Source organism: Micropterus salmoides, unplaced genomic scaffold (assembly GCF_014851395.1).
Source record: "Micropterus salmoides isolate LMB-PRFRI ecotype aquatic unplaced genomic scaffold, ASM1485139v1 Ms_hic_scaffold_8, whole genome shotgun sequence".
NCBI classification, from domain to species: Eukaryota; Metazoa; Chordata; class Actinopteri; order Centrarchiformes; family Centrarchidae; genus Micropterus; species Micropterus salmoides.
Window position 1 is genome coordinate 3697289 of NW_024044570.1, and position 25272 is coordinate 3722560.

Sequence of the window (25272 nt, forward strand, 5' to 3'; positions counted from 1 at the left end):
ACTGAGAACCTGCAGGTTCAAGAAACGCCCTTTCCCTTCCTTCCTTCTTCCTCCCTCCCTCCCTCTTTCCCTTCCTTCTTCCTCCCTCCCTCCCTCTTTCCCTTCCTTCCCTCTTCCTCCCTCCCTCCCTTCCTTCTTCCTCCCTCTTTCCCTTCCTTCTTCCCTTCCCTCTTACCTCCCTCCCTTCCCTCTTCCTCCCCTCTTCCTCCCTCCCTCTTTCCCTTCCTTCCCTCTTCCTCCCTTCTTCCTCCCTCCCCTCTTCCTCCCTTCTTCCTCCCTCCCCTCTTCCTCCCTCCTTTCCTCCTCCTCCCTCCTTTCCTCCTTCCTCCCTCCTTTCCTCCTTCCTCCCTCCTTTCCTCCTTCCTCCCTCCTTTCCTCCTTCCTCCCTCCTCCCTCCTTTCCTCCTTCCTCCCTCCTCCCTCCTTCCTCCCTCCTTCCTCCCTCCTCCCTCCTTTCCTCCTTCCTCCCTGCCTCCTTCCCTCCCTCCCTTCTTCCCCTCTCTCGTTCCCTCCCTCCCTTGTTCCCTCCTCCCTCCCCCCTGCCTCTTTCCCTCCCTGCCTCCCTCGTTCCCTCCCAGTAAACATCGAAGGTTAATTGAGGACAAACTGAGATGAAACAAACAATCTTTATTTTACAGCTCTGATTGAAAAACCAGTCGAGTACAAAAGATGATAAAAAAACTAAGTGAAACATCTGATTTACAGGAGAACGCTGAATATTTACAGGAAACAAAACGTCTCGTTAAACTTATGACTTCAGTTTCCCGTTACAGCCGATCTGATTGGTCGGGGTCAGGTGACCTGACGAGTCGGGTCTTCATCGAGCAATGAGTCTTCGTTTGGTCGTCTGCTCCACCAGTTTGTGATAATCCTCCAGTTTGTCTCGAACTTTATTATAAATCTGAAAACAGACGACAGGTTTCATTAATACAGGACAAGCAAAGAGCTGCTACAGTCACGGGTTCGATTCCCTCAGGGAACTTCTGCTGTCAACCCGTAAGAGAATCGCCTTAAACAACCTCTTATGTAGCAGTGAGGGGTCAACAGGAGGCAACATGGCGAGGGGTAAAGGGGACGTGGTGAGGGGTAGGATGACTCACGTTGCTGTTGGTTTGCGTCTCGTTGAGCGTCTGCAGCAGCTGGTCGATGGCTGTGTACGGCAGCCAGACTGAAGCGGAGGTCGCTGAAAGAGGCCTCTGAAACACACGGAGACGCTTCATCAGTTCGTTTGAACGTCTCGTTCGTCAGCAGCAGAAACAAAGACTTTCATTCGATTAAAAACATAATTAAACATGCATGTTGGAAGTACACAGTATGGAAGTAGAAGTTGAAGTACTCTTACTTCTATTCCAAAGTACTGGTGTCCTCTCCCCAGCAGAGCGTCCACGTACTCCATCACCAGCTCAGCTGCAGCGTCCAGCAGGTCAAAGTTCAGGTAGAGACGCAGCAGAGACGCGGCGTCCACGGCCTGAAACACACGAGTGATCACTGCCGCAGTGCATCATGGGAAACTAACCAGCTTCTGTGCAGTCACACTCTAGCTGATCGCTCACCTTGTAGGCCCTGACCAGCCAATCCGGCAGAGGGACGCCGTGTGACATCAGCTTGTTGATGACACAGCGGTGGTGGTGCCCGTTAGCAGAGGGATACCTGTCCAGGTACGAGGCCAGCAGGCGCCACGCCTCATCTGTGGCGCTGAACACAGAAGAAGAAAGTCTGCTTATTCAACCTTTACCTGCCATAGCACGATACGTGTGACGCTCTGCAGCTGCAACGCCAAACGCTGCCTGCGGTTTCTTTGTTCCACTGTGGGGACTTCTTCCCGTAGTGCCCTGCGCTCACTTCCTGTGAGTCCTCTGCTAACCTAAATGGAGGTAAAATCATCGTGGGGCTCTTCTTTAATAAAGTTACCGACTGGATGGATCAAACTGACAGTGAGACGTGTCTCGAAGTTGAGTTTTGAGTTCTCACTTTAAACATCAGAAGTTTTTAAGTTTTGTTTTTTTTTCTGTTTGTGCTGTGACTCACAGGAACGTTTACCTGCAGCAGGTGTTTCTGTTTACAGAAATATCCGTGTGCTCAGAGAGGAGGAAGTACACAGCGTGTTTTAGAGGCAGACGGGCGGACTTCCAGTGAGATGAACCGACTGCAAGCTGCACGTCATCGTGGTGATTTAAAATCTTTGGTAAATAAAAAACACACCTGGACTCTTTGGTGTTGACGACAGATGACAGCTGATTGGCAGCCAACCAGGTCCAGGCTTCGTTCTGAGTCTCCTCCCCCCCGAACTGTAGCTTGATGCACCTGAAAACCGACAAGGAAAATTAATGAAACATGTCCCAGTTTAATATTCAGATCACAGTATTTCAGTATTCTAATTATTTCACTTGGTGACGTCAAGATTTTGAGTTTTACAGTTTTAAAAACAGGAAGTCATAGAATATATGAAACAGTTAAGTTATATTAAACAAACCAAACATTTAGATGAAAAGAATCAGAAACTTACTTGAAGGTCAAACTGTCAAAGACCGAAGTCAGACTCAGACTGAAGGTCTGGCAGACGGACAGAGCCGAGTCAAAGAGTCCGGCTTGAACCAACAGGGCCACCATCTCCTCTGCTGAGGCGCTGCCTGCAGACAGACAGGTGAGAGACAGGTGAGGGAGAGAGACGGACGGGCAGACGAGAGACAGGCAGGCACTTTGAAAGTCAGGCAGAGGTACTGAAGGTGGCAACAGGTGTTCTGATACCAGCGATGGCAGCCGATGGCGGATGGTGCTGGGCGAGGGTGAGGCGGCTGCGGGACAGGATGTATTCCTTCTCCAGGTCCTTGAGTTCCAGGATGTCGACCTGACGTTTGACTGCAGGAGGAAACAGCAACAGTCAGAGAAGAAGAACACCTGGACAGGTGAACCATAGCGTCAAGGGTCAACAGGTTTGCTGGGTGCTAACCCTGTGATCTATACGCTTTAAAATAATGAAACAGGTGAGTTAAATATATAAAGATCAACCGGGGAGAAAAGTCCCAGATGAGTTACGATGTCATTAATAAAGACGCTCTGACTCTGTCCACTCTCAGGTTGCTAATAAAGTTTTGTTAAAGTCTCTGAGGTCACCTGGTTCAGAGGCAAACTCTCCGTCGGAGTTTCTCTTCGGAGACGCTCCCGGACGCTCATACTGCAGAACACAAACACATTCATCAACTAGACTCAGTACAAAATATCACCAATTGTAGTATGTGTGAGTACTACGTGCGTACTGTGTGTACAATTACCACAGCTCCGGAGGCCGGCTGGACGATCCAGGCGTACTCTGGTCTGATGAGCCGGAGACAGTTGAGAGCAGCCAGGTAACAGTTCACCTGCTTCTGAAGGCCGAGACGGGTCCGAACCTCACGACCCAGACGCATCCCGAACTCGAACATCACCGTCCCCGCTACGCACACGCACACACACACGCGCACACACACACGCACACACACACGTTACAGTAACCACACAGTAGCTTCAGGCGGCACACGTGCATCGTCAGGTAAACGTGTGGCGCCCTACGCTGACCACACGTGCAGCTTCCTGCGTTGTACCTTTCCTGTAGTTGTGCCTGTTGATGTGGAAGGCGTACAGCAGCTCGTAGTAGTTGTGGGCCAGCAGGTCCAGTCCTCTGGCTCTGGACTCGATGATGCTGACGACCTGATGAAGACACAACAGCCAATCATCTTCCAGGGTCACATTAACTGTTTATGGATATTAACGTTCTACTTCCTGCGTGCTGGTGATGCAGACAGGTGTAATCTACCCACTCTTATAACTGAAGACTTTACTGACGGCGTTCTGCTGTTGTGACACCACAGACGAGCAGAAAAATGAAACGAGTGTGTTTTTATACCAACTTCTCTGCAGAAATACAAACGACTCTTTAAATAAATAAAAGGAGGTTTGTGTTTAATTTCTGCTCCGTTATATTTAGAATATTCATGTATTACGATGTTGCTCCCTCTGTTTCATGTTAACACGCGTTAGATTATTTCTATAGTAAATAGAAACTAATAAATATCAGTTACATATTTATTCAGGTGTTTGCTGTTCGAGCAGATGGTGTCATGTTACTCTTACACGTACTACATCCCTGTGTTCACTTCAGATTAGTACTGCAGTACTAGCTCAGGTACAGGTTTTACCTCATCGTGCAGGTTGACGTAGGAGAACTGGACCAGATCCTGGAGCTGAGAGCGTTCACACAGAACCACCACCAGCTGACGGAGACAGTCCAGCTGCCTGAGACCAGAACACAGTTTACACACAGATTACTACTACTGCTACTACTACTACTACTACTACTACTACACACAGTGAGAAGCATCAGTGAGTACGCACATGCTGCTGTCGGGGTTCTGAATCAGGGCTTCGTACGCTTCACTGTTGTGTCCCAGATCCAGATGGTGTTTGAAGATCCGGGTCCACAGAGCGGCCTGAACAGAACCACAGACTTTATTAAGACTTAGTCACGTGGAGTCATTCAGTGAGACTACTCCTGATTTACAAACACAGCACAGAATATTAAGTATTTCAGCTTTCTCCAGGTATTTACAGGTAGATCAGCTGAATATCTTAGAGGACCTTCAGTAACAGACCAAGAGAACAGGTGAGACTGCAGATAGCAGTGTTTCCCCACACAGGATCCGTCTGACTGTTACCTGGCTGTTGACGTCGCTGGCGGCCTCTGTTATGGCCAGGGAGGCCAGCTGGATGACCAGCTCAGGTAGACCCACGTCCTCCAACAGCCGCAGCACCTGAACACACAGAAACAGGAAGTGTGTGAAAGGTAGTTGTGTAGTTTCAGGGACTGATGAACAGCTCTACCTGAAGATCACCTGTGTGCTGCTGACAGACAGTAATTATTTTCATTGCTGATTATTCTCTCATTAAAATTGTAAGACGTCAGTTTTCAGAACGTTCATGTCTCTCACACACCTGTTGGCCTAACAGCTCGACATCTGACATGTTTAATGCTCAATACTTTTTTTCCCCAGATCTGATTTGTTAGACAGTTCATACTGTTTAAATGTGGCTCTTATCAGACTTCGTGAACTGTCCGCGGCCTGAAAGTGACCCGCATGCATGAACAACAACACAAAGTCCCACTTCTGTCGTACAGAAGTAAACAGAGCCACATAGGTTAGCTCCGGATCACTCATACTTGCGAACCCTCACGATTTTCACAGGAGACTCCCGTTTTTCATCGTCCTCTCCCGGTTTCCTCCCGGGGTCAAACTTCTCCTGAATTATGACAAATGTTCACAACTTCCCGTCCTTTCTATGATATTCATTACGGTTTCTGCTGCTGTACAACACATCTACCCCACAACACTCTCTCGCTCAACTGCGTCCCCTCGGACAGGTAGCATGCACATAACTCAGAAGAAAGTGACCCGGTGGAACTGAGGTGGCTTCCAGGTGTAAGAAAGTGAATCTTTGAGCAGATGATCGTGAGGTAGAGGTGGAGAGACACACGTTTAATTAATGGCTTTTGTGAAGCGGCTCCGTCTACAGCAGAACTGTGACAACAGCTGCTCTGGAGTGACGTCGAAGTCGCATCAGTTCCGACCCGAGTGTCCAGACTCAGGTTGCATTTAAACCACATATGAAAGTGTCTCAAAAATCCGACCTGGAACAGATCAGCACTTCAGAGTGGCTGAGAAATCTGTGCAGCGCCGTCTTCCTCCATGTTGTCTTTGACCCACATCCAGCCAATGAGAGCAGGCAGCTGGCAGAGATGGCAGCTTCTTTTTCCACTGCAGAACACTTTACTACCCTCCAGCTCTCTGTGGCTCAGACGATCCCTGCTACCTGAGAGTGCTAATCTATCCTTTCACCCAGATTCTTTGTCTTTATAATAAACAACAGCTGTTTCGTGTGTAGGTTTGCGTCATTTCGTGCCACAACAACTTCGGCAAGTTGTGTAGTGTGAACGTCATAGCGATCTGCCGACGCTGAAAGGCGTGTAGTCTGCACAAGTACTGAAGCCAGAGACGTCAGTGAGCCACGAAACTACTGGTGTTTTCAGCTCTCCAGGTGTTCTGACAGCAGACGGTGTGTCAGGTGTACCTTGTTGTAGTACTGTAACCTGGAGGTGGAGGCTGCCTCGTCCTCCTCGGTGCCCGTTAGTTTCATCAGGAACTCCTCCTTCTCCACCTCCGTCGCTGCCTCCTGGAAGCACTGCAGAGCCTGAAGGGACAACAACAACAGAGGATATATGAGGAGTAAACAGAGCCTCCATGTGTGGGGCCACATGGTCACGGTGAACAGGTCCGGCGGCTGTGACCCACCTTCTGGCCCTCCCCGTTGGCCAGGTAACACTGACCCAGCATGAAGCGGCAGGAGCCGATGTTCACCTGACACCAGGGACCAATCAGCCTCACGTACTCCTGCACACACAGAACACACAGGTGAGAAACACCTGAGACGAAGATGAAGAGGTCAGTGTGATGAGGAAGAGCGAGCGTTCAGTAGCAGACGGGCTCACCTGCAGCTGCGTGTACTGACAGTTGGCCATCAGACACTCAGGGAACTGGAAACCAGGGTTACTGGGCCAACTGGGAGACACCGGTTAAGATTCAACAACAAACAATGACCACTGAAGAAAACAGGAAATCCACTGCAGCGGCTACAGAGCCGCCGCTGGCAGCGTGTTGTTCGGCAGGTGAAGGATACAGCAGCTGAGCCAGCAGCTGGACCACGTTAGAGATCATGTGACTCCAGTTCAGCAGGGAGTTACTCTGCTGCTGCTGCTGCTGAGAGTAAAGCTGAGAGATGATGATCTTCCTGGCTGCAGTCTGATAGAAGAGCTCCACCACCGTCTGAGGACTCAAGGCTGCTGAGACAGGAGGCACTAGCATCACCTCATACACCCTGAACATCATGTGCATCTATCGATCCATCTTTTGTTATATTTGGAAGTCATTTCAACATCTTCCTGTTACATTAATGACCCACTCGTTTATTTGAAGGTGTTGGACACAGACAGGAAACAGAACAGTTTAGTTTCACTGACCTGATCTGCCGCTGGAGAGCGTCGGCGTGTCGGACAGCTCCAACACCGTGAGGTGCTGCAGGTTAGCGTCTCTGCAGGAGGTCAAAGGTCAGAGGTCAGCACACCTGTGAACATGTCTTACTGCCTGCTAGGGCTGAACGATTTCACGATTTGTTTCTTTTCGTCTGTTTTAACGGTTTATTGTTGATGTACGATCGGGAGTCTGGGTGTTTTATTTTAAAAAACCGACCGGATTCTCTTTGCCGTTCTGTGTCGGACTTCCTGTCTGGTTCATCTGCTGCTTCACACGGCTTCCGTCAAAAATAGACGGGCAGTAAACTTAAATAAATAAATTGCTAATCAAGTCGTCGTCACAACATCTGATTAGGGACGCAACGATTACAGATTTTGTTGGTACGATTATTGTCAGAGAAATAATCATGGTTTCACAATTATTATGTATTAATTTCACAACACTGGTAATGACTTAAGTTCATTTTTAATATTTAATTACATTAACAATTATATTTCTATAGTATGTAAGTATTATTAATATAAGAGGAATATTAACTTTTATCCCCCAGGGGAAATTGTTATAAAGGAGGGGAATAAACTGAACTGTTACCGTCTTCAAATCTCATCCATACATGTGTTTTAGTGAAAATGATTTGAGTGCAGTGTTAACTGAAATGCAGTTAATTGGTATAAGCTCCTGATGTTTGTTAGTGTTTTACACCTGGCAACATTTTCTCAGCACAGACTGGATGTAACGTTATATGTTCAGTGACTGAAGGTCTGTAGAGGACGACGTTCTGTCTTCCATAAAGGCCCTTTCAGAAAAGAAGCGATTTGCACTGCGTGGAAGCTGCTCAGCGCTAAAGTTGAACTACGACACAGCAACAAACCACCCTGGCGCAGCGCAAGCCAGTGAAAATAATGGGCCTCGTGGCGCAGCGGGGCTGTCGTTGCGGTGGGTCTGAAAGTTTATACCTGCTTTGTTTGTTTATGTTGCACTGAAAGCTCGACTCTCATTGCTACGGCATCGATTGTAAGTGACACGTTTATATTTAATTCCCTACCAACATGCTAAGTTATTTAATATAATGTATAAGGCCTACCTTTACTCGGGCGTGCAAAGCTGGGAGGTGAACCCGCAGGTGCTGCATCAAGTTTAATGTAGTTATTCGCTCCTTTAGCAGGAACCTTTTAACTCAAGTTTTGGAACAGGTGATCTGTCATCTTCAGTTAACGCCCTGGTAAGACTTGGTATACACGAAATGCTCCCACACAGTTTCGTTCCGTGCAACAGAAACATTCGGTGTAGCAGAGCCTTTACGATTAATTAACCGTGCGTAAAGCGCGGTGAATAGTGAAATCTGGTAATCGCTACATCCCTACATCTGGCAGAAAAACTGGAATTTTTTCCCCCCCGAATGGTTCAGCCCTGCTACCTGCTTACACGAGTTTACTGGAACTAACATCTGATATTATTTATAGAAACAAACCAAAAACACAATCAGGATCTCGTTAAAGACTCTTGACGACCACGTTCTGATGTGAGAGCTGCTGCATCAGCAGTGAAGAGTTTCTTCAGAGAGACGAGGACTCTGAACTCGTGACCTCAGGGATTAGTTCAGCTCCGACGCTTTACTCTCTGTGGTGATTAAGAACTCGTGTAATATTAGAAAGGTGTATCTGTGTGTACTCACATGATATCCACGGGCACAGCGGAGGCCAGACTCTGACTGATGTGTTTAAGGAGGTAATAGGAGGACAGGAGGTGGGAGCTGCGAGGGATCAGGTCCTGCTGGAGCTGCAGCAGCTGAGCCCCCCCACCCAGAAACACCTGCGACACACACACACACACACACACACACACTAAAATCAGCTGACTACAGTATAACAACCATGTTGGAATCTGACCTAAGACATAAAGAAATAAAGGAAATTGAAACTTTCGTTTTAACACAGGGGAAAACTAAATATTCAAACTTTAAAGTCTGGCGGTCCAGCAGAGGGCGCTCTAATCTTTCACTGTCAGCTTCAATTGTAAACTCAGCTCATCAAACACGGGGGAGCTGATCAGATAATCAGCACACCGAAGCACAGTTTTATCAATTAGTAAACAATTAAATGACTTATTTTGGGTTATAAACGACCAACAAAGATCAGACTGTTAGTGAATTAAGTTGCTTCAACTTTCAGAGACACATTGATTATAAAGCTGTGTGCGTACGTTGTCTCCGAAGCGCAGGTAGAGTTTTTGCAGGATGAGCAGGTCTCTGCAGAACAGGGCACGGGTCATGGTCATGTGACAGACGGCCTGACAGACCACAGACACGGCCGAGCTGCTGCCGTACAGCTGAGACAGGCTGATCCTGGTGTTCAGACTCTGACCTGCAAGACACAGATCAGGGGAAACACACAGAATCAGGACACCAAACGGTAATATCAGAATACACAAAACACATTTTCACATGAAGTTCTCAAACGCATCAAATTGGAGGGGGAAAAAAGGCAGCTGAGAAAGAGGTTCAGAGACGGTTTCAGTTAAGCTGCGTTTCCACCAAAAGTAGGATCTCATCGCAGTCTAAAGACCTGCGAAGATTAGGCACATTAACCAGCTGACCTAGGCTGTAGGCCTGCACGCCGTACAAAGAAACGCACAGGCATCATTTATTACCACTATCCATCAGCAACATTTATAAAAAGGTTACCCCCCCCCCCGCCGATCCAAGTTAATCAGCTGTTTCTTACCAGGCGTGATGGGTCCTTCTCCTCCGACCTCCGAGTCCGTCTCCAGGTCCATCTCCCGCAGCAGGACCATCATGGCCGCCATCGGGTTCCGAACGTCCTGCAGTTTGTTCTGGATGTCCTCGATCACGCTGTCACTGCGGGACACAGGACGCCAGCTGTCAGTCACGTGAAACGATACCCAACCCAATCAGAGCGCCGCTTGTACGGAGACTCACTTGTCATTGGACAGCATGTTTTCCAGGACGAGGTCGGCCGCCCTCTCCGGTGACTGCAGGTGTTCCAGAGCTTTCTCCATCTCGTACGCCATCTCTCCAGAAACGGCGTCACTGATGAGCCGCAGACACTGAACCATCTGCAGCACGTCGCGGCCCAGATCCAGGTCTGAGGACAGAGACGGTGAAGAGGTCCGTTCCTACAGTAAGAATCAGTTTCTGACTGAAGACGAGTCGAGTCAGGTAAAGGTGTGGTTACCTTCAGCGATGGGCGTCTCCTCTTCTGAGAACAGGTACTCGTCGTAGGACAGGTACAGATGATCCACAGCGAAACACGGTAGGAGGAACGACACGAAGCCCTGGAACACAAACAGCACTGCTTTACAGAGGATCTCTCAGGTGAGCCTGCTGTCTGTTAGAAACCAGACATGCCAAAAACATCTGGAGCGCCCCCAGGTGGCCGGCTGCAGTACAGGTCATAAACCCAGCCTCCTCCATCGTACCAGCTGGGACTTTAGGTTCTGGTGGTTCTGGTGTGTTTATACGTTTTTGTTTTAATTTATTATTGGATGCTATAAAAAGAGGGTTCACAGATGATAGTACATCAGTACTGTACTAGTATGCAGTATTCTGCTTTTCGATTTATTTTGCAGTCTGCTAGGCCAGTTTCTAGTTTTGCAAAGTGAACAACAGGAGTATAAATGTAATTTAATCTCATGTGAGGAGACAGTTAACAAGTTGACAGGTATCTTCCTCTTGATGTTGCCGCACATTTCAACAGTGACGTTGAAGCCGCCTGATTATATAAAGACGACATTAAAAACACAGTTGTTGTGATAATAATAATATTAATAATAATGACGACATAATGAACAGCTGGCTGACCTTCTTCAGCAGACAGGCCATGTTGGTGTGCTGGCTCACAGTCAAACCCAGAGGCAGAGACAGAGCTTCCTGGTACTGAAGACAGCAGGCATAGAACTTGGACCAGAACTCCACCTGCAGCTGCCGATACTCCTCCTGAGAAAACTCAAACTCCGTCACACTGCTCTGCAGCTGCGGGGGGGGAGGGGGGGAGATTACTGCCTGCAACATCACAAGACAAACTTAACAGCCGTCCCTCTTTGAAACATGTCAGGGTGAAGTACCTCGCTCTCCACCGCCACTGTCACCTCCTTCTTCAGAGACTCCCAGGACCAATCAGCAATCCTCTCTGAACCTCTGCGGTAGATCTGAAACACACAACACACCTCATCATCCTCTGCCACGCCCGCCTAACTATAAGCATCTTCTCTGGTAGAAGGATCAAACACCTCTGTTCCAGTCCAGGATTGAGTAGCTTTACCTACGGCGGGTAGTCCCTCACCGGCAGAGCTTTACCTACTACGGCGGGTAGTCCCTCACCGGCAGAGCTTTACCTACTACGGCAGGTAGTCCCTCACCGGCAGAGCTTTACCTACTACGGCGGGTAGTCCCTCACCGGCAGAGCTTTACCTACTACAGCAGGTAGTCCCTCACCGGCAGAGCTTTACCTACTACGGCGGGTAGTCCCTCACCGGCAGAGCTTTACCTACTACGGCGGGTAGTCCCTCACCGGCAGAGCTTTACCTACTACGGCAGGTAGTCCCTCACCGGCAGAGCTTTACCTACTACGGCAGGTAGTCCCTCACCGGCAGAGCTTTACCTACTACGGCGGGTAGTCCCTCACCGGCAGAGCTTTACCTACTACAGCAGGTAGTCCCTCACCGGCAGAGCTTTACCTACGGCGGGTAGTCCCTCACCGGCAGAGCTTTACCTACTACGGCGGGTAGTCCCTCACCGGCAGAGCTTTACCTACTACAGCAGGTAGTCCCTCACCGGCAGAGCTTTACCTACTACAGCAGGTAGTCCCTCACCGGCAGAGCTTTACCTACGGCGGGTAGTCCCTCACCGGCAGAGCTTTACCTACTACGGCAGGTAGTCCCTCACCGGCAGAGCTTTACCTACTACGGCGGGTAGTCCCTCACCGGCAGAGCTTTACCTACTACGGCGGGTAGTCCCTCACCGGCAGAGCTTTACCTACTACGGCGGGTAGTCCCTCACCGGCAGAGCTTTACCTACTACGGCAGGTAGTTCCTCACCGGCAGAGCTTTACCTACTACAGCAGGTAGTCCCTCACCGGCAGAGCTTTACCTACGGCGGATAGTCCCTCACCGGCAGAGCTTTACCTACGGCGGATAGTTCTCACCTGCAGAGCTTTAACTATGGCTGAGGCTGTGAAGCGGAGAGGTGAGAAGAGAACCTCCAGATACGTCTCCTGTTAACACACAAACAGTTTTTTTAATCAGACAGTAAACATGATCAATAAACAGTGAGAGTTACCATGACGACATACCTGATCACCTGTCAGTCAGGATGATGATCTGGGTGCAATGTTTTACATCAACCGTAAATACAGAAACACTGTGAGCCTCCTGATTGGTCAGAATACTTGATTAACAATTACAGCTCTATGTTCAGCTTTAACTAATCATTCATCTGTTTAATAGGGCTGTAACGTCCCAGTCGATTAATTGGTCTGTACGTTCTGGTTCGACCAAAATTCTGATTGGTCGATTTTTTGCCGCATTCATTTCATCAGTTTTCATTTCATCAGTTTTGCCGCGCTTCATCAGGTGGAAACCACTAATTGCTAATGGGGGTGTTTTCAGAGCACCCCTGTTTCACAGGTAATAGTCTGTCTTAAGAACACCCCCCTTGTTTTTACTTTTTTGGATTAGCCCAACCCACCGGAGGAGAAGAGAGACAGAAGTAGGCTATAGAAGGTTTGATGCTAAATAGGCCTATTATTTATCTATAATTAACTGTGAGAGTGTTTATTAGTCAGTCTTCTAACATGTCAACAACAAAGAAATAGACAGTGTGGAAGCACTTTGTTAAAATTGACAACGGGAAAAAGGTTCAATGCAAAATTTGCAACCAACAGTTTGTTGTTTCTTCCACAGCTCGATGACAAACATGACGTACCATCTAAAAGCGGTAAGCTAACTTGTCTGCGTTAGGTTGCCCTGTCTGTATTTTGAGTAGGCTATATGAACATATCAAAATTCGAATTATTTCAATGTTTTAGTGTAATAATCATTTTATAAATGCAGGCGCATCCATCCATAATGACGGCATCCCCCAGACACACCCAGAGCACGCTGGATTTTAAGCCTCCTTTATCATTCAAACGGAAAAATAATATAACGGAAGGAATTGTTAACTTTATTGTTCAGGATATGAGGCCCATTGCTGTTGTGGAGGGCCAAGGTTTAAAGAACTTGTTAAAAGTTTTGGAACCTGGATATACCGTGTCAGCACGCCACACAATCACGCATGCACTAACCGCAAAATATGAGGGACTCAAAGAGAAAGTATCAGAGTTAATACAACACAGCGAGGGACTGAGCTTGACCACAGATATGTGGACATCTCTTAGAATGGAGTCCTATATGACAGTGACTGCCCATTTCATTGATGGAGACTGGAAAGCACAGAGTCTTGTGCTTGAGACAAAACAAATAGAAGAGGCGCACACGGGAATAAACATTGCTGCGCGACTATCTGAAGTTGCTGATACCTTTGGAATTCAAGAAGCAAAGAGAGTTTCTGTTGTATGTGACAACGCGGCTAATATGGCACTCTGTGTGGAAACACTAAAGGAATCACATAATTAAACATTAAAGTGGATGTGCCTTTTGTGTTTATTAAGAGCAAAAACTTTAAGTTAATCTATTCGTGTCTGCCGCCGCTCAGCTGAGCGCTCAGCTGCGCTCTGCTGAAATGATCATAGTGTCTAATAAACTTATTATTATAACATATGACAAAAATAATTGTCTAAATGATGTCGCATATTCCTCAACAATTCTTGTGATGACAAGCAACATAGTACTATTTTCGTAAATCGTAGGCTATGATATTGCACAGGTGCACGTGACGCATTGCTGTCAGAGCCGACAGACTCATTTAGTGCAAAATAATTAGATAAAAAACGATTTAATAAACTGCAAATAGCCTACTATTTTTTTAATGTTTATTTACAATTGATTTAGGCGGACAACAAGGCTACCAAGTACTGCGCACAGTGCACAGCTGACTAATTAAAAAATAATAATAATTAAGTCATTTTTAGTCGATTTTTAGTCGAAGATTTCAGGACTTTAGTCGACCAAGATTTTCTTTGGTTGATTACAGCCCTACTGTTTAATTTCCGTGTGTGTCCCCGAAAGGAGAGTTTTGTTTGATTGGTGGTTATTGGTGAGGAAGTGGTCTTACTCTGGGGTCCTGGTCCACTCCTAGATGGACTTCTTCCTCTGGTGGAGGCTGAACAAACACCTGGTTCCACTGGCCTGCGGTGTTACTGGAAAACACACAGTTACAGTTGCTGGCAGTCTTTTTCTCAGAGAGTTTTAGATCCACTCTTTATTCTTAATCATGTCCATCATTTCATCTTCTCCTGCTCACTCACGAGACTACTCACTGTTCAAAGTTGATGTATTTTACAACAGTTGTGTTGGAGTCGTCCACCCAGACGCCCCAGATGTCTGAGGAGGTCAGAGCAAAGTCCACCAGCGTCTCCTGATGACAGACAATAAATAAATACATGACGATACAAATATCTAAATGTCAGAACAGAAAACAGTGTTTCTCTGCAGGTCCTGATTCTTTATGGAGGAGCTCAGAGACTTGATCCTCATCTGAAATGTCACTTTTGTTTGGAAGATTGTTTTAACTTGGCTTCAGAAACGTAGCGTGAGTTGGTCAGTGTTTAAGATGGTTTCAGGAGGCTCGCAGAGGACCTGCAAAGAGCTCACGAGGCAGCAGGGCTGCAGTTTACCTGTGTGGTGAAGAGAGAGGAGATGTGGTCGAGGCTGTAGCGGTTGTTGTCGGTGGCGACCAGCTGCAGGACGGTGAACTGTCCCCTCTGAGGGACGGCCAGGTAGACGCTCAGACAGAGGCCGGTGGCGGGGGAGAAGGCCAGCCTCAGGCGGTGACCCTGCCCGGCCAGGTGCTTCACTCCCTTACAGGCCGGCATGTACTCCAACATGTCCGCCTCCAGCAGACACGCCTGCTCCTGCAGGGGGACACGAGTACTTGGTTAATGAAGCAGAACTCAAGTAAGTACTTCACATATTGGATCATCTGTACATCCGGTTACTGCACGCTTCATCAGAACTGTCAAACGCAGCTTCAGTGGGAAGTAAGATGACAAATCAAATCACATGTAGACGTCTAAGAACTGAATCTGTCAGATCAATAGTTTCAGACTGGATCACAACGTCAGGATCTCAAGGTGTTTTAACTTCAGGTCTGATCTGTGTGTGAAGGATTAGCAGCACTTTATAAAGACAGCGTAACACCTTCATGTTCATCCCGATAAATCAAACATGAAACATCTGCTGTGTGTGGAACGCCTCCTGCAGGTCTGAGGTGTTAGATCTGTGGTCTCACCTTGAAGGACCACATGCGCAGCTTGTGGTCCTGACACAGCGCGAAGATGAATGAGTCTTCCTCCAGCTCTCTGACAGCCAGACTGAGGACCAGGTCTGCTGGACTCTGCTCCCCACGGATCGCTGTGGGCATCCAGCCGGACAGCCTCTGCATCATGGAGCTCCTCTTCAGCTCCAGCACAGACACACTGCCTGCAACACAAACACAGAGTCCCTGTTCAGCTGTAGACCAGGTCTGACATGTTCAGACAGTCTCACCGGAGCTCAGCAGGATCCTGCAGACACTGAACCCTCAGACCAGCCTCAGATCAAACGAGGACAGAGGATCAAGTCACTTCAGGAGGAGGACTGATCCACAGCGGCATGTGGGCAGTGGAGTTTAAAATTAGGGGTGGGAATCTCTGGGCACCTCGCGATTCGATTACGATTCAGAGGTCTGCTATGCGATTATAAAACGATTATCGATGCATAATTTTTTATTTTTTTTTTATATACAGGATCTCTGGATAATTACTAAGCATTAAATTTGAGCATTAAAATCCAAAAGAAACATCTCCTAATTAGCTTAAAAGGACTACTCTGAATCCCTAATTTACCTCATTAACCTCAGCTCCATGGCCCTCATTTCTTTAACAGCCAGCAGTCAGACTGAAAACTGAGCTACAACTATCAGGATGTTCAGTCTGTCTACACCAGTTTGTTTTCAGCTTGTGCCAGAGGTTCTCAACCCTGGACAAGCAGGTAAGTTAGTAATGACATACAGCTGAGCTAATTAACATTACTTTGTTACATAACAGCTGTAAAAGGGAGATGTTAGCAGCCTTCACTTTTCCAGCAATTGGGGAAACTACAGACTTTTATTAACGGACACTCTGTGACCCTGCACGTTTACTGCCAGACTGAAACTTACCGCTAATATTTTTCTCCGTCATGTTGTGCCGCCCGCTCTCTCTCACGCAGGGTGGTGCCAGGCGTTGAGTGTCACCATGTGTGCAAGTTAAAATCATCACTAGCGCATTGATATTAATGATCGCGTGACATTTTAGTGAGGTTATCCATTCTCTATACATATCGCACACAAACCTGGCTCACTGCACAAGTTTGTTGTTAATTGTTAATCTTTGTTGTTGTTTATTTTTATATTGTCAATTTATATTTTTGTGTCCACAAAACTCTTCTATTGCAACACGTCTGCACAACACAAACCCAGAGTGATGCTCATGTAAATATCTGCCACGTTGTTCTTTCTCTGCAAATTGAATTGTATTATTTTTCTCTATTCTTTTTATTATTCTTCCATAACTTGCATCCGTTTATCCCAATTTTTTTACATTTATTTTTTTCTGTCAACTGTCTGTTTGACTGTGCGGTGTGGGGGAACACAAAGCCAGCCGGTCTTTACCCTGTGTGTCGTGGGGCGGCAGAGTGACCACCGTGATGCCTCCGGCGGGTGAAGCCAGAGCGTAGTGAGCCTCTCCGGACTGACTGAGCCAGGCCGTAGCGCTGCTGGGACTCCCCGTCTGACCCACCGGGCCCGGGATGACGGCGCTGTGCGAGGGGTCCTGCAGACTCAGCTTCCCCACATCGGTGAAGATGGACTGCATGTGGAGCTCCGTCACCAGCTCCTGGAGGGGACAGACGGGTCAGCAACACATCTACAGTCTGGAACACAGCCTCTGATTGGTCCACAGACTCGAGGCATCATGGGACTGACAGTGGATGGCCAACAACAACAACAGTTTTCAACATGTGGAAATGGATAACAGCAGACATTCAGCGTAGGGAAGTCATGAGAACTGTTCTCATTTTTCTAGGTTCTGAAAGTACCGCAGGTAAAACAAGGTCCAACACGAGGAGGATGGCGACAAGCACAGCTGCAGCTCCACCTCGCCATATGACGTTACCAATGGCTAAATGCTAGCATGTTCAGGCTAACTAACTTTTGGCACCACTGCTCTCTGTAAATTTGTCCATGACGGCTTACAGCATTCACTTAGCTGCTCCTCTGGCAGGTTAGATTGACAGGTGAGCAGCAGTAACTGCGGGGGCGGGGTTTAGCGGACACTTTACTCACGCTGCGGTACATGCGCGTGGGGTGAGGCAGCACCAGCCTGTGGACGCTCTGATTGGTGCAGACCAGGATGATGACATTGTTGAGGGTCTCCTGGATGCTGACGCCTCCAGGCAGCACGCTGCAGTGGCTGAACTTGAGTCTGATGGCGTTGTTGAGCAGGTTGGTGTCCAGAGACTGCTCCACCAGCTGCAGCGTGTCTCCTGACGTGGACCTGGACACAGCATGAACACACCTTTATAAAACACGGACTGTTTACAAGATAAGAAAAGCTTCCCGCTGCAGGACATTTAACATCACGTGTTGACTGTGAGATACTGGATGTGGTGAATAATTCATGGTCGGAGCGGATTCTACTAACCAGTGAACAAATCTGTTGCTGGTGACGGACAGCAGCTTCCCGCTCTCCTCATAATGAAATGCTCCGGCGCCGTCGGGAAACTTCACGCCACCAGGAAGAGCAGTCAGACCTGCAGACAGGAAGCAGTTATAATAAGGTTTCACTCTGACCTCTGTGCGTCTGCAGAGACCGTCAACACAAGACTGGATCACCTGACAGCTGAGAGGGAAACCAAACAGACGACATCATCAGAGGTGATGAGCCAACGTCAGGTTTAAGAAGGAAACAACAAATACTGTTCCTGTACTTTTCCCCCCTCTACTTTCAGTACTTCAGCTTGCTGTTATATAAATTTAAATCTTCTGCGTCTGTAATATGGGAAGATACGCCGCTTTTTGTAAGATCAGACTGGAATCTGTGGTACTTTTTACTTTGATACTGAAGTACTTTTAAAACCAGGTACTTCAATAACATTTTAGTGAGGAATTTACCACAGCAGGAGTATTGTTTCCACCGCTGCACGTGACGAACATCACAAAGATCTTCAGAAAGTTTTCAGCTGCTTTACAGAGTTATTTAGTGACTGAGTGAAGCAGAATCAACGATGAGCAGCTGAGACTCTTCAGATGCATGATGGGACGCAGAACATCACCAGACTAACTATTAGAGAAGTCCACTTCCTCCACTGCTGTCCAGCTGAGCGGACCGCAGCCAATCAGGAGAGAGGATTTCATACATAACCTGTGATGTTTGGTAGTGTTTAAAGCTGACATTAAAAGGGGAGTCAGGTAACACACGAGACTCCTGCAGCTGATATGAATCACTTATTCTCAGCTTTTATCATAGATTTGTTTTGTTTTTTATTTCATATTATTTGGCTTTTTATTGCATCTTCTTATTACCCTTCTCTTTCATGTAAAGCGGCTGCTGGAATACTTTTATTATTAATAATAATGATATTAATCATCATAATAATAATAATAATAATGAGCTGCATGAGAGAAAACACGTTAAAGTTTTTTATTACACGGACTGTGGCGCGTGCCATCGCTTTATGTCTCACTGCTCTTAACGTTAGCTGTGACACTGACACAACACTGTGCCGTCGGGGACCAATAAAGTGTTTCTGATGATGCTAAACGGTTTGACAGGTGAGCAACACGACCCCAGGTAAGGTAACCCAGGCTACACCAGGCTACTGTTATTATTACCCGGCTAACCGTCACTAGCCAGCGTGCTAACGGCGCTAACTGCTGTTAGCGTGTCACAACGTTCAGCCCTCGTTCAGAGACAAACGTGTGGATCCCGGAGAACCCGGAGCCGTGAAGGTCTGTGGGGAACCTTACCGAGGTTCACGGTCACTTCTCGGAACCGGTGCGGAGTTTCTCTCTCGAACCCGCAGATCTCAATGAAGCTGCGCTCCAACACCGCCGCCATCTTACCTCATGGAGCTGTGACGTCAGCGGGAGCGCGGCCGCGCGCTGGGCTTTCAAACGTTCACGCTGCGTTCAAGACAACGCGGAACTTTCAAACCCACGAAGCGTTCAAGACAACGCGGAACTTCAAAATTTCAATTCAGCTTTATTGGCGTCAATGTCTGTAAAACAGTATTACCAAAGCTCCAAGGAAAATACAAAAGAACTTTTTAATAAATACAGCTCATTAAAAAAAAAAACAACAAGATAAATAAAACAGTTAATACATGTGTGTTTGTGAGTGTTTGTGTGTGTAATGAGCTGAATGAATTCAATTCATACAGCTCATTAAATGAATAACATAAAACAGTAAGAGTGTGTGTGTGTTTAAAAAAACAATTACATTTACATTTATATTTCCTCATCTGGCAGATGCTTTTATCCAAAGCGACTTACATTTGAGAAACAACATACAAGCATCAACAAAGCAAACTGACAATATATGCTAGTAAGAGCTCATAACACATATATTGCATCTATGGGGTAAATACCTAGGGAAAGATGTACGAGTTAAATACAAGAATAGCACCGGAAGTGCATGTCAGAGGTTAGAGGTGTTATAAAAGAAAGTGTTCTTGGAAGAGATGAATTTTAATATATAGTTTAATATAGTTCATCAAATAAATGAAATAAAATAAAACAGTATCAGTGTGTATGTGCCATGGGTCAATAGTATAAAGAAGTAATTTTATGTTTAGGATCAATGAAGAAATTACAATATACTAATGAAAAAATCACAAGTATCAAATGTGAAATCTGAAAATAACAAACGAACTAACCGATGAAGTAGAGAGTACATCAAAAGGCAGAGTGAGCTGTGGCCAGACTAATGGCAGCTGTCATGTGCTGGTTTTCTCTCGGGCGGCGCTGACACTATTTTCTCCAAGTAGATGGTGCATTTTATTCTGCTCAGAGAGCGAATCAACATTTAATTTTTGTAAAGAACTTTGTTCTGATATCTTCATGTGTGTTTCAGCGTAGCAGGAAATGTTGCTCTGTCTCCACCTGAACTTTCGGACTTCCTGCTCAGTCTATGCTCCTACTGCAAAGCTCCACCCTGCGTTCAAGACAACTCGGGATTTCCAACCTCCAGCTAGCGACAGCAGCACTTGTAGAAGCAGCAGCCTATCAAACTTCACTTTTGTTTTTCATCAGTTTTTCCATCTTTGTTGCTGAAACACGTTTCCTCTGACAGAAATATAGTCACTGTTAAAGGAAGACGGGGTTTTGGATTAAAGAGTAGCGGACCACGATCCACCAACCGGATCAACTGGACCAGGTACCACGGCAGGTGACCACTCAGAGGAAAGAAAGCCGGGATAAGAGCCATGTTGGCCCAGCTTGGACTTACGGCTGCTCCTAAAGGTCCGGTCTGGACAAAAAGGGGCTCATGTTAGCCAAGAAACGGAAACCAGAGACTGTTGAGCCCACATCTTCACAGAGACCTGGTCCATCAGCATCCTGGATCAAGCACTCAGCGGGTGGTCCGTGTTCTGAGCTGTTAGATCAAGACTCCGGCCACTTTTATATTTCACTGACCCGGCAACCAAATTGTCCCCATAATTTAGTACAACAACATTAATTACAACAAACAGTAAACACTATGAACAGTTTGCACAAAGCTAACTGCGCTCAGCGCTGGAAGGAGATCGGCGGTGAAGTTCAGGTAACTGACAGGAAGTCAGCACACGTGCAGTTTGTAAAACGGATATACGTAGATATTAGGAGCCTAAATAATTCCCTGTCGTCAAACTGGTCTTCATCTAAAAAGTATCCAAAACTGTGAGCTGGATAACGTAGGACCAACACCAGCTACGCCCCCCTGCACCAATCAGAGTGAAGGAGAGGAAGGTCGGTTCCATCCTGTCCATGTTACACCTGAAGAAAGCTCCTGGACAGGACAGGCCCAGGTGCCACATGCTGCAGGAGTGCATCGTTCAGCTGGGCGGAGTGGTGGCACAGCTTGACAGCAGAACCATCTGCAGCTCAACGTGTCAAAGACGAAGGAGCGAGAATACTGGACTTGGCTGAAGATACTAGAAGACGTTTCGTCCCTCATCCAAGAGACTTCTTCAGTTCTGAACTGACTGGAAGGGAAACTCAGCCATTTAACCACTGGGATTGTTATCTAGGATTGTCGATACCGCTGGTTCGTTAGTGCTCCAGGCTGTGGTAACAACAATCGTCATGGTCGTTAGAGCCACTCGAGGCCAAGACTGAACAACCATCGTTGGCATCTTCACCTGAGGCCAAGAGGAAATGCACAAAATCATACCCAACAGCCTACACTTATGCTCTGCGACAAAAGGACACAGAGCCGGTATAATCTTGGAGAAAACACAACAACAGCTACTAAATGAGAGAGTGAGACAGATCCATTTCACCATTGAAGCTCTGAATAAAGAACCAAGAACTGGAAACACATCTGCCCAGTACAGTAATGGAAAAGGTCATGGATTTCATCAAGAAAGCTATCTCAACACAACAAGAGCAAATAAAGACAGACCTGAAAATTCCAAAACCTACAGGCAAGAGCCAGCAATGCAAACGAAACAGGAGAAGTGTCTTGGAGGAATAAGGACGACAACCCAACAAAATGGGGAAAAAGATAACAGATGGGTGAAAAATCTGTCAGATAGGTAACTCACCCAACCAGAGCAAGACATTTTGGCCAAAGGATTAAACCATCACACCACAGCAGCTCCCTATAGTGGACCTCATCACAGCTACAGAATTGGCCATTAAGAAAATCAAATTAACCGAAGCAGAACAGCTCAGGCTAACGTTTGTATCCTGGAGAAGCAATTCCTTGCATATATGGACTACCAAAAACACACAAAGAAGGAGCCCCACTCAGGCCAAGTATCAGCAGAATCAACTCTGCCACCTCACAACATTGCCAAACACATATCTACCATCTTAGCCCCTTTGGTTGGTAACACGCTTCATCACAACCAAAACTCCACTGACTTTGTAAACAAAGTCCGAGGACTGAAACTGGACCCAGATGAAACCATGGTGTCCTATGACGTGACTTCTTTGTTCACCTGCATCCCCACCATGGAGGCAATAGAATACGTAAGGAAACGGCTACTAAAAGACCTCACCCTGGACCACAGAACTAGCCTAAACCCTGACCTGATCTGTAAATTACTCGACCTCTGTCTAAACACCACCTATTTCCAATACAACAGAGGATTCTACAGGCAAAAGCATGGCTGTGCCATGGGTTCACCAGTGTCACCCAATGTGGCCAACATCTACATGGAAGAAGTGGAGAACAAAGCCCTCAACTCCTTCAGAGGAACAGCACCGAGCCACTGGTACAGATATGTGGACGACACCTGGGTCAAAATTAAAAGCCAGGAAGTGCAAGCCTTCACAGAACACATCAACTCTGTGGACAGTAACATCAAGTTCACACGAGAAGATGTTCACAACAACAGTTTAGCTTTCCTGGACTGTGCTGTACACATTGAAGAGGACAGGAGCCTGCAAATTGGGGTTTGCAGGAAACCCTCACACACAGACCAATACCTACTGTTTGATTCCCACCACCCACTGGAGCACAAGCTAGGGGTCATCAGAACCCTGCACCACAGAGCAGACCACATACCAACAAGTGCAAAAGCCAGAGAAAAGGAACAGAACCACCTGAAGGGGGCACTTGCAACCTGTGGATACCGTAAAAGGACCTTTGTGAAAACAGTCACAAAATCCAGGAAGAAGACCAACACTACAGGGGAGGAGGTCAAACGCAACAACATTGTGATTCCATACGTGTCTGGAGTATCAGAGAAAACAAACACCACATCCCTGTGTTATTTTAAACCCAAGAACACGCTAAGACAGATCCTGGTCCACCCCAAAGACCGCACACCCAAACACAAGAAAAGCAATCTAGTGTATGCGGTCCAATGCAGTGAGGAATGCACAGACCTGTATATTGGGGAGACTAAACAACCACTACACAAACACATGGCTCAACACAGAAGGGCCAACTCCTCAGGTCAAGACTCTGCAGTCTACTTACATCTGAAGGACAGAGGACACTCGTTTGAGGACCACCAGGGGCACATTTTAGACAGAGAAGATGGATGGCTTGAAAAAGGTGTCAAGGAAGCATCTACACCAGGGTTGAGAAGCCGTCATTGAACAGGGGAGGGGGTCTACGCCACCACTTATCCACCACTTACAATGCTGTCCTTTCATCACTTCCCAGGAAACTCAACAAGCATTTCCTCTTGGCCTCAGGTGAAGATGCCAACGATGGTCGTTCAGACTTGGCCACAAGTGGCTCTAACGACCAGGAGCACTAACGAACCAGCGGTATCGACGATCCTAGCTAACAATCCCAGAGGTTAAATAGCTGAGTTTCCCTACCAGTCAGTCAGAACTGAAGAGGTCTCCTGGATGAGGGACGAAACGTCTTCTAGTATCTTCAACCAAGTCCAGTTGCCCTTGACTTTGACCTTCTTTGGATAACTATGACCTGGATGACTGAGAACCTTCACAGACATCTTTATTGTCTATCTTGTCTCTACTTACAGGCTGCACCCCGGCCTGCTAGCAACCTACCCGCACTCTGGTTGATTAGACTCGGGTTCTTGAGCCTAAGCCTAGCCAGCGACCTGCCTGTCCTGAGCCTGGATTCCCTATCCCTTCTGCAGCCTTTTATGGACAAGTTGAGGAGTCATTCTGATGTCTAGCAGTCCACCAGCCCGACCGACACCTACTCCTTGTTCCCAGTTGGTGGCATGGCCTGCTGGCTCCTTGTTTGCTGGGTTCCAGTTCTGCACCTCTTGCCTTCTGCCTTTGTTGGTGTTCTCCAGAGGGTTTCCTTCTTCGTTTCTGGCCTCCAGCGGCGTCTTTCTTCCTGTTCTCCAAATCTGCATCTGAGTCTGCATTTGGGTCAGATTCCTTGTGTCACTGGTTACTCTGCTCACACAGTTAGTGAAAGCGTGTGTAGGCCTATTTGTGTGTGTGTGTGTGTTACAGTGTGAGTAGGTGTGCTACAGTGTGTGTGTGTGTTACAGTGTGTTACAGTGTGTGTGTGTGTTACAGTGTGTTACAGTGTGTGTGTGTGTTACAGTGTGTTACAGTGTGTGTGTGTGTGTGTGTGTTACAGTGTGTGTGTGTGTGTGTGTGTTACAGTGTGTGTGTGTGTGTGTGAAATAGATGAATGTTGGCAGCTTCATTCACAGATGAACAGAACCAGAACGAAGTTCTCATTTAACAAACACTCTTTGTGTCTTTTCTTCTTTCAGCTCGGGCTCTGTGTGGGTGTCTGTGTGCAGACGATGCTTTCACTGTTTCCAGGAAAAGTGTGACGTTAAAGTTCTGGAGAAGTTATGTGGACAACAGGAAGTCTGTTGAGTAAAAACACGCTGCTGGGACTGTGTGTGTATTACTATGATGAACAGATCACCATCAATTGGCAGGATGTAGTGAAGTCTGTTGCTGATGGACTGAAGCAGAGTCGTGCAGAGCTGCAGTTGAAACAACGTTCCAGACGACATCAGCGTTTCTATGGTGATGGCTGCAGAGCAGGGTGGAGCGAGCAGGGTGGAGCCAACATGGCTGACACTGAGAATTGTAATGATGCATCCCTGCAGATGTATGACTCTGGATGAACTGAACTTAAAAACAGTGAAGTGATACGAGCTGCAGACAAGTGAAGACTCAACCAGACAGACACACAGACAGACAGGTAGAGAGGACAGGTGAGACAGATGACAACAGGTGGATGCAGAGGAGAGACAGCTGCAGCCATGAAGAGCAGAAAACTATCATTTCTTGAGTTCTGGAGGAGCAAGAAGGAGCGAGGAGCTCTGCTGAGAAGAGCCAATCAGCTGAAACTCCATCCTTCACAGATGTAAGTAAAAAAATGGGTTCATGAAAATACAAGTTTGCAAAAAAA

The 25272-nt window shown here is 47.0% G+C and overlaps 2 protein-coding genes across 3 annotated transcripts in view; one reads left to right on the top strand and one right to left on the bottom strand.

The window, feature by feature from the left end:
* Positions 1–606: 606 nt before the first annotated feature.
* On the bottom strand, positions 607–19351 carry nup160 (nucleoporin 160). The gene is made up of 34 exons (XM_038705796.1): positions 19224–19351; positions 17899–18007; positions 17541–17751; positions 16869–17091; positions 15468–15658; positions 14854–15090; positions 14497–14594; positions 14292–14376; positions 12223–12291; positions 11144–11227; positions 10881–11051; positions 10255–10354; positions 9999–10164; positions 9784–9917; positions 9263–9423; positions 8736–8872; positions 7048–7118; positions 6708–6867; positions 6520–6589; positions 6323–6421; positions 6102–6221; positions 4691–4786; positions 4371–4465; positions 4175–4271; positions 3581–3686; positions 3272–3432; positions 3114–3174; positions 2748–2858; positions 2506–2629; positions 2202–2303; positions 1553–1694; positions 1342–1467; positions 1100–1195; positions 607–900 (listed from the first exon to the last, which is right to left on the bottom strand). Exons 1-34 carry the CDS (start codon positions 19312–19314, stop codon positions 817–819), a joined length of 4188 nt encoding a protein of 1395 aa, XP_038561724.1. The 5' UTR covers positions 19315–19351; the 3' UTR covers positions 607–816.
* Positions 19352–24767: 5416 nt separating this feature from the next.
* The window catches only part of LOC119893835 (sodium channel protein type 4 subunit alpha B-like), a 30646-nt gene continuing 30141 nt past the window's right edge, over positions 24768–25272 (top strand). Inside the window, exon 1 of one of the 2 annotated variants that reach the window (XM_038706190.1) lies at positions 24768–25227. In XM_038706190.1, the coding sequence (XP_038562118.1) occupies positions 25085–25227 (143 nt within the window). In that variant the 5' untranslated portion in view covers positions 24768–25084. The remainder of the gene's footprint in view (positions 25228–25272) is intronic. The other variant, XM_038706191.1, reaches the window with a different exon arrangement.

Excerpts from the sequence above, each read along its gene's own strand:
- nup160 (XM_038705796.1), bottom strand. The coding sequence starts at position 19,314 with ATGGCGGCGGTGTTGGAGCGCAGCTTCATTGAGATCTGCGGGTTCGAG. Across the intron at positions 15,091-15,467 it reads TGCGCATGTGGTCCTTCAAG|GAGCAGGCGTGTCTGCTGGA; the intron begins GTGAGACCACAG and ends GTCCCCCTGCAG. Across the intron at positions 10,165-10,254 it reads GGAGACGCCCATCGCTGAAG|ACCTGGATCTGGGCCGCGAC; the intron begins GTAACCACACCT and ends CTCTGTCCTCAG.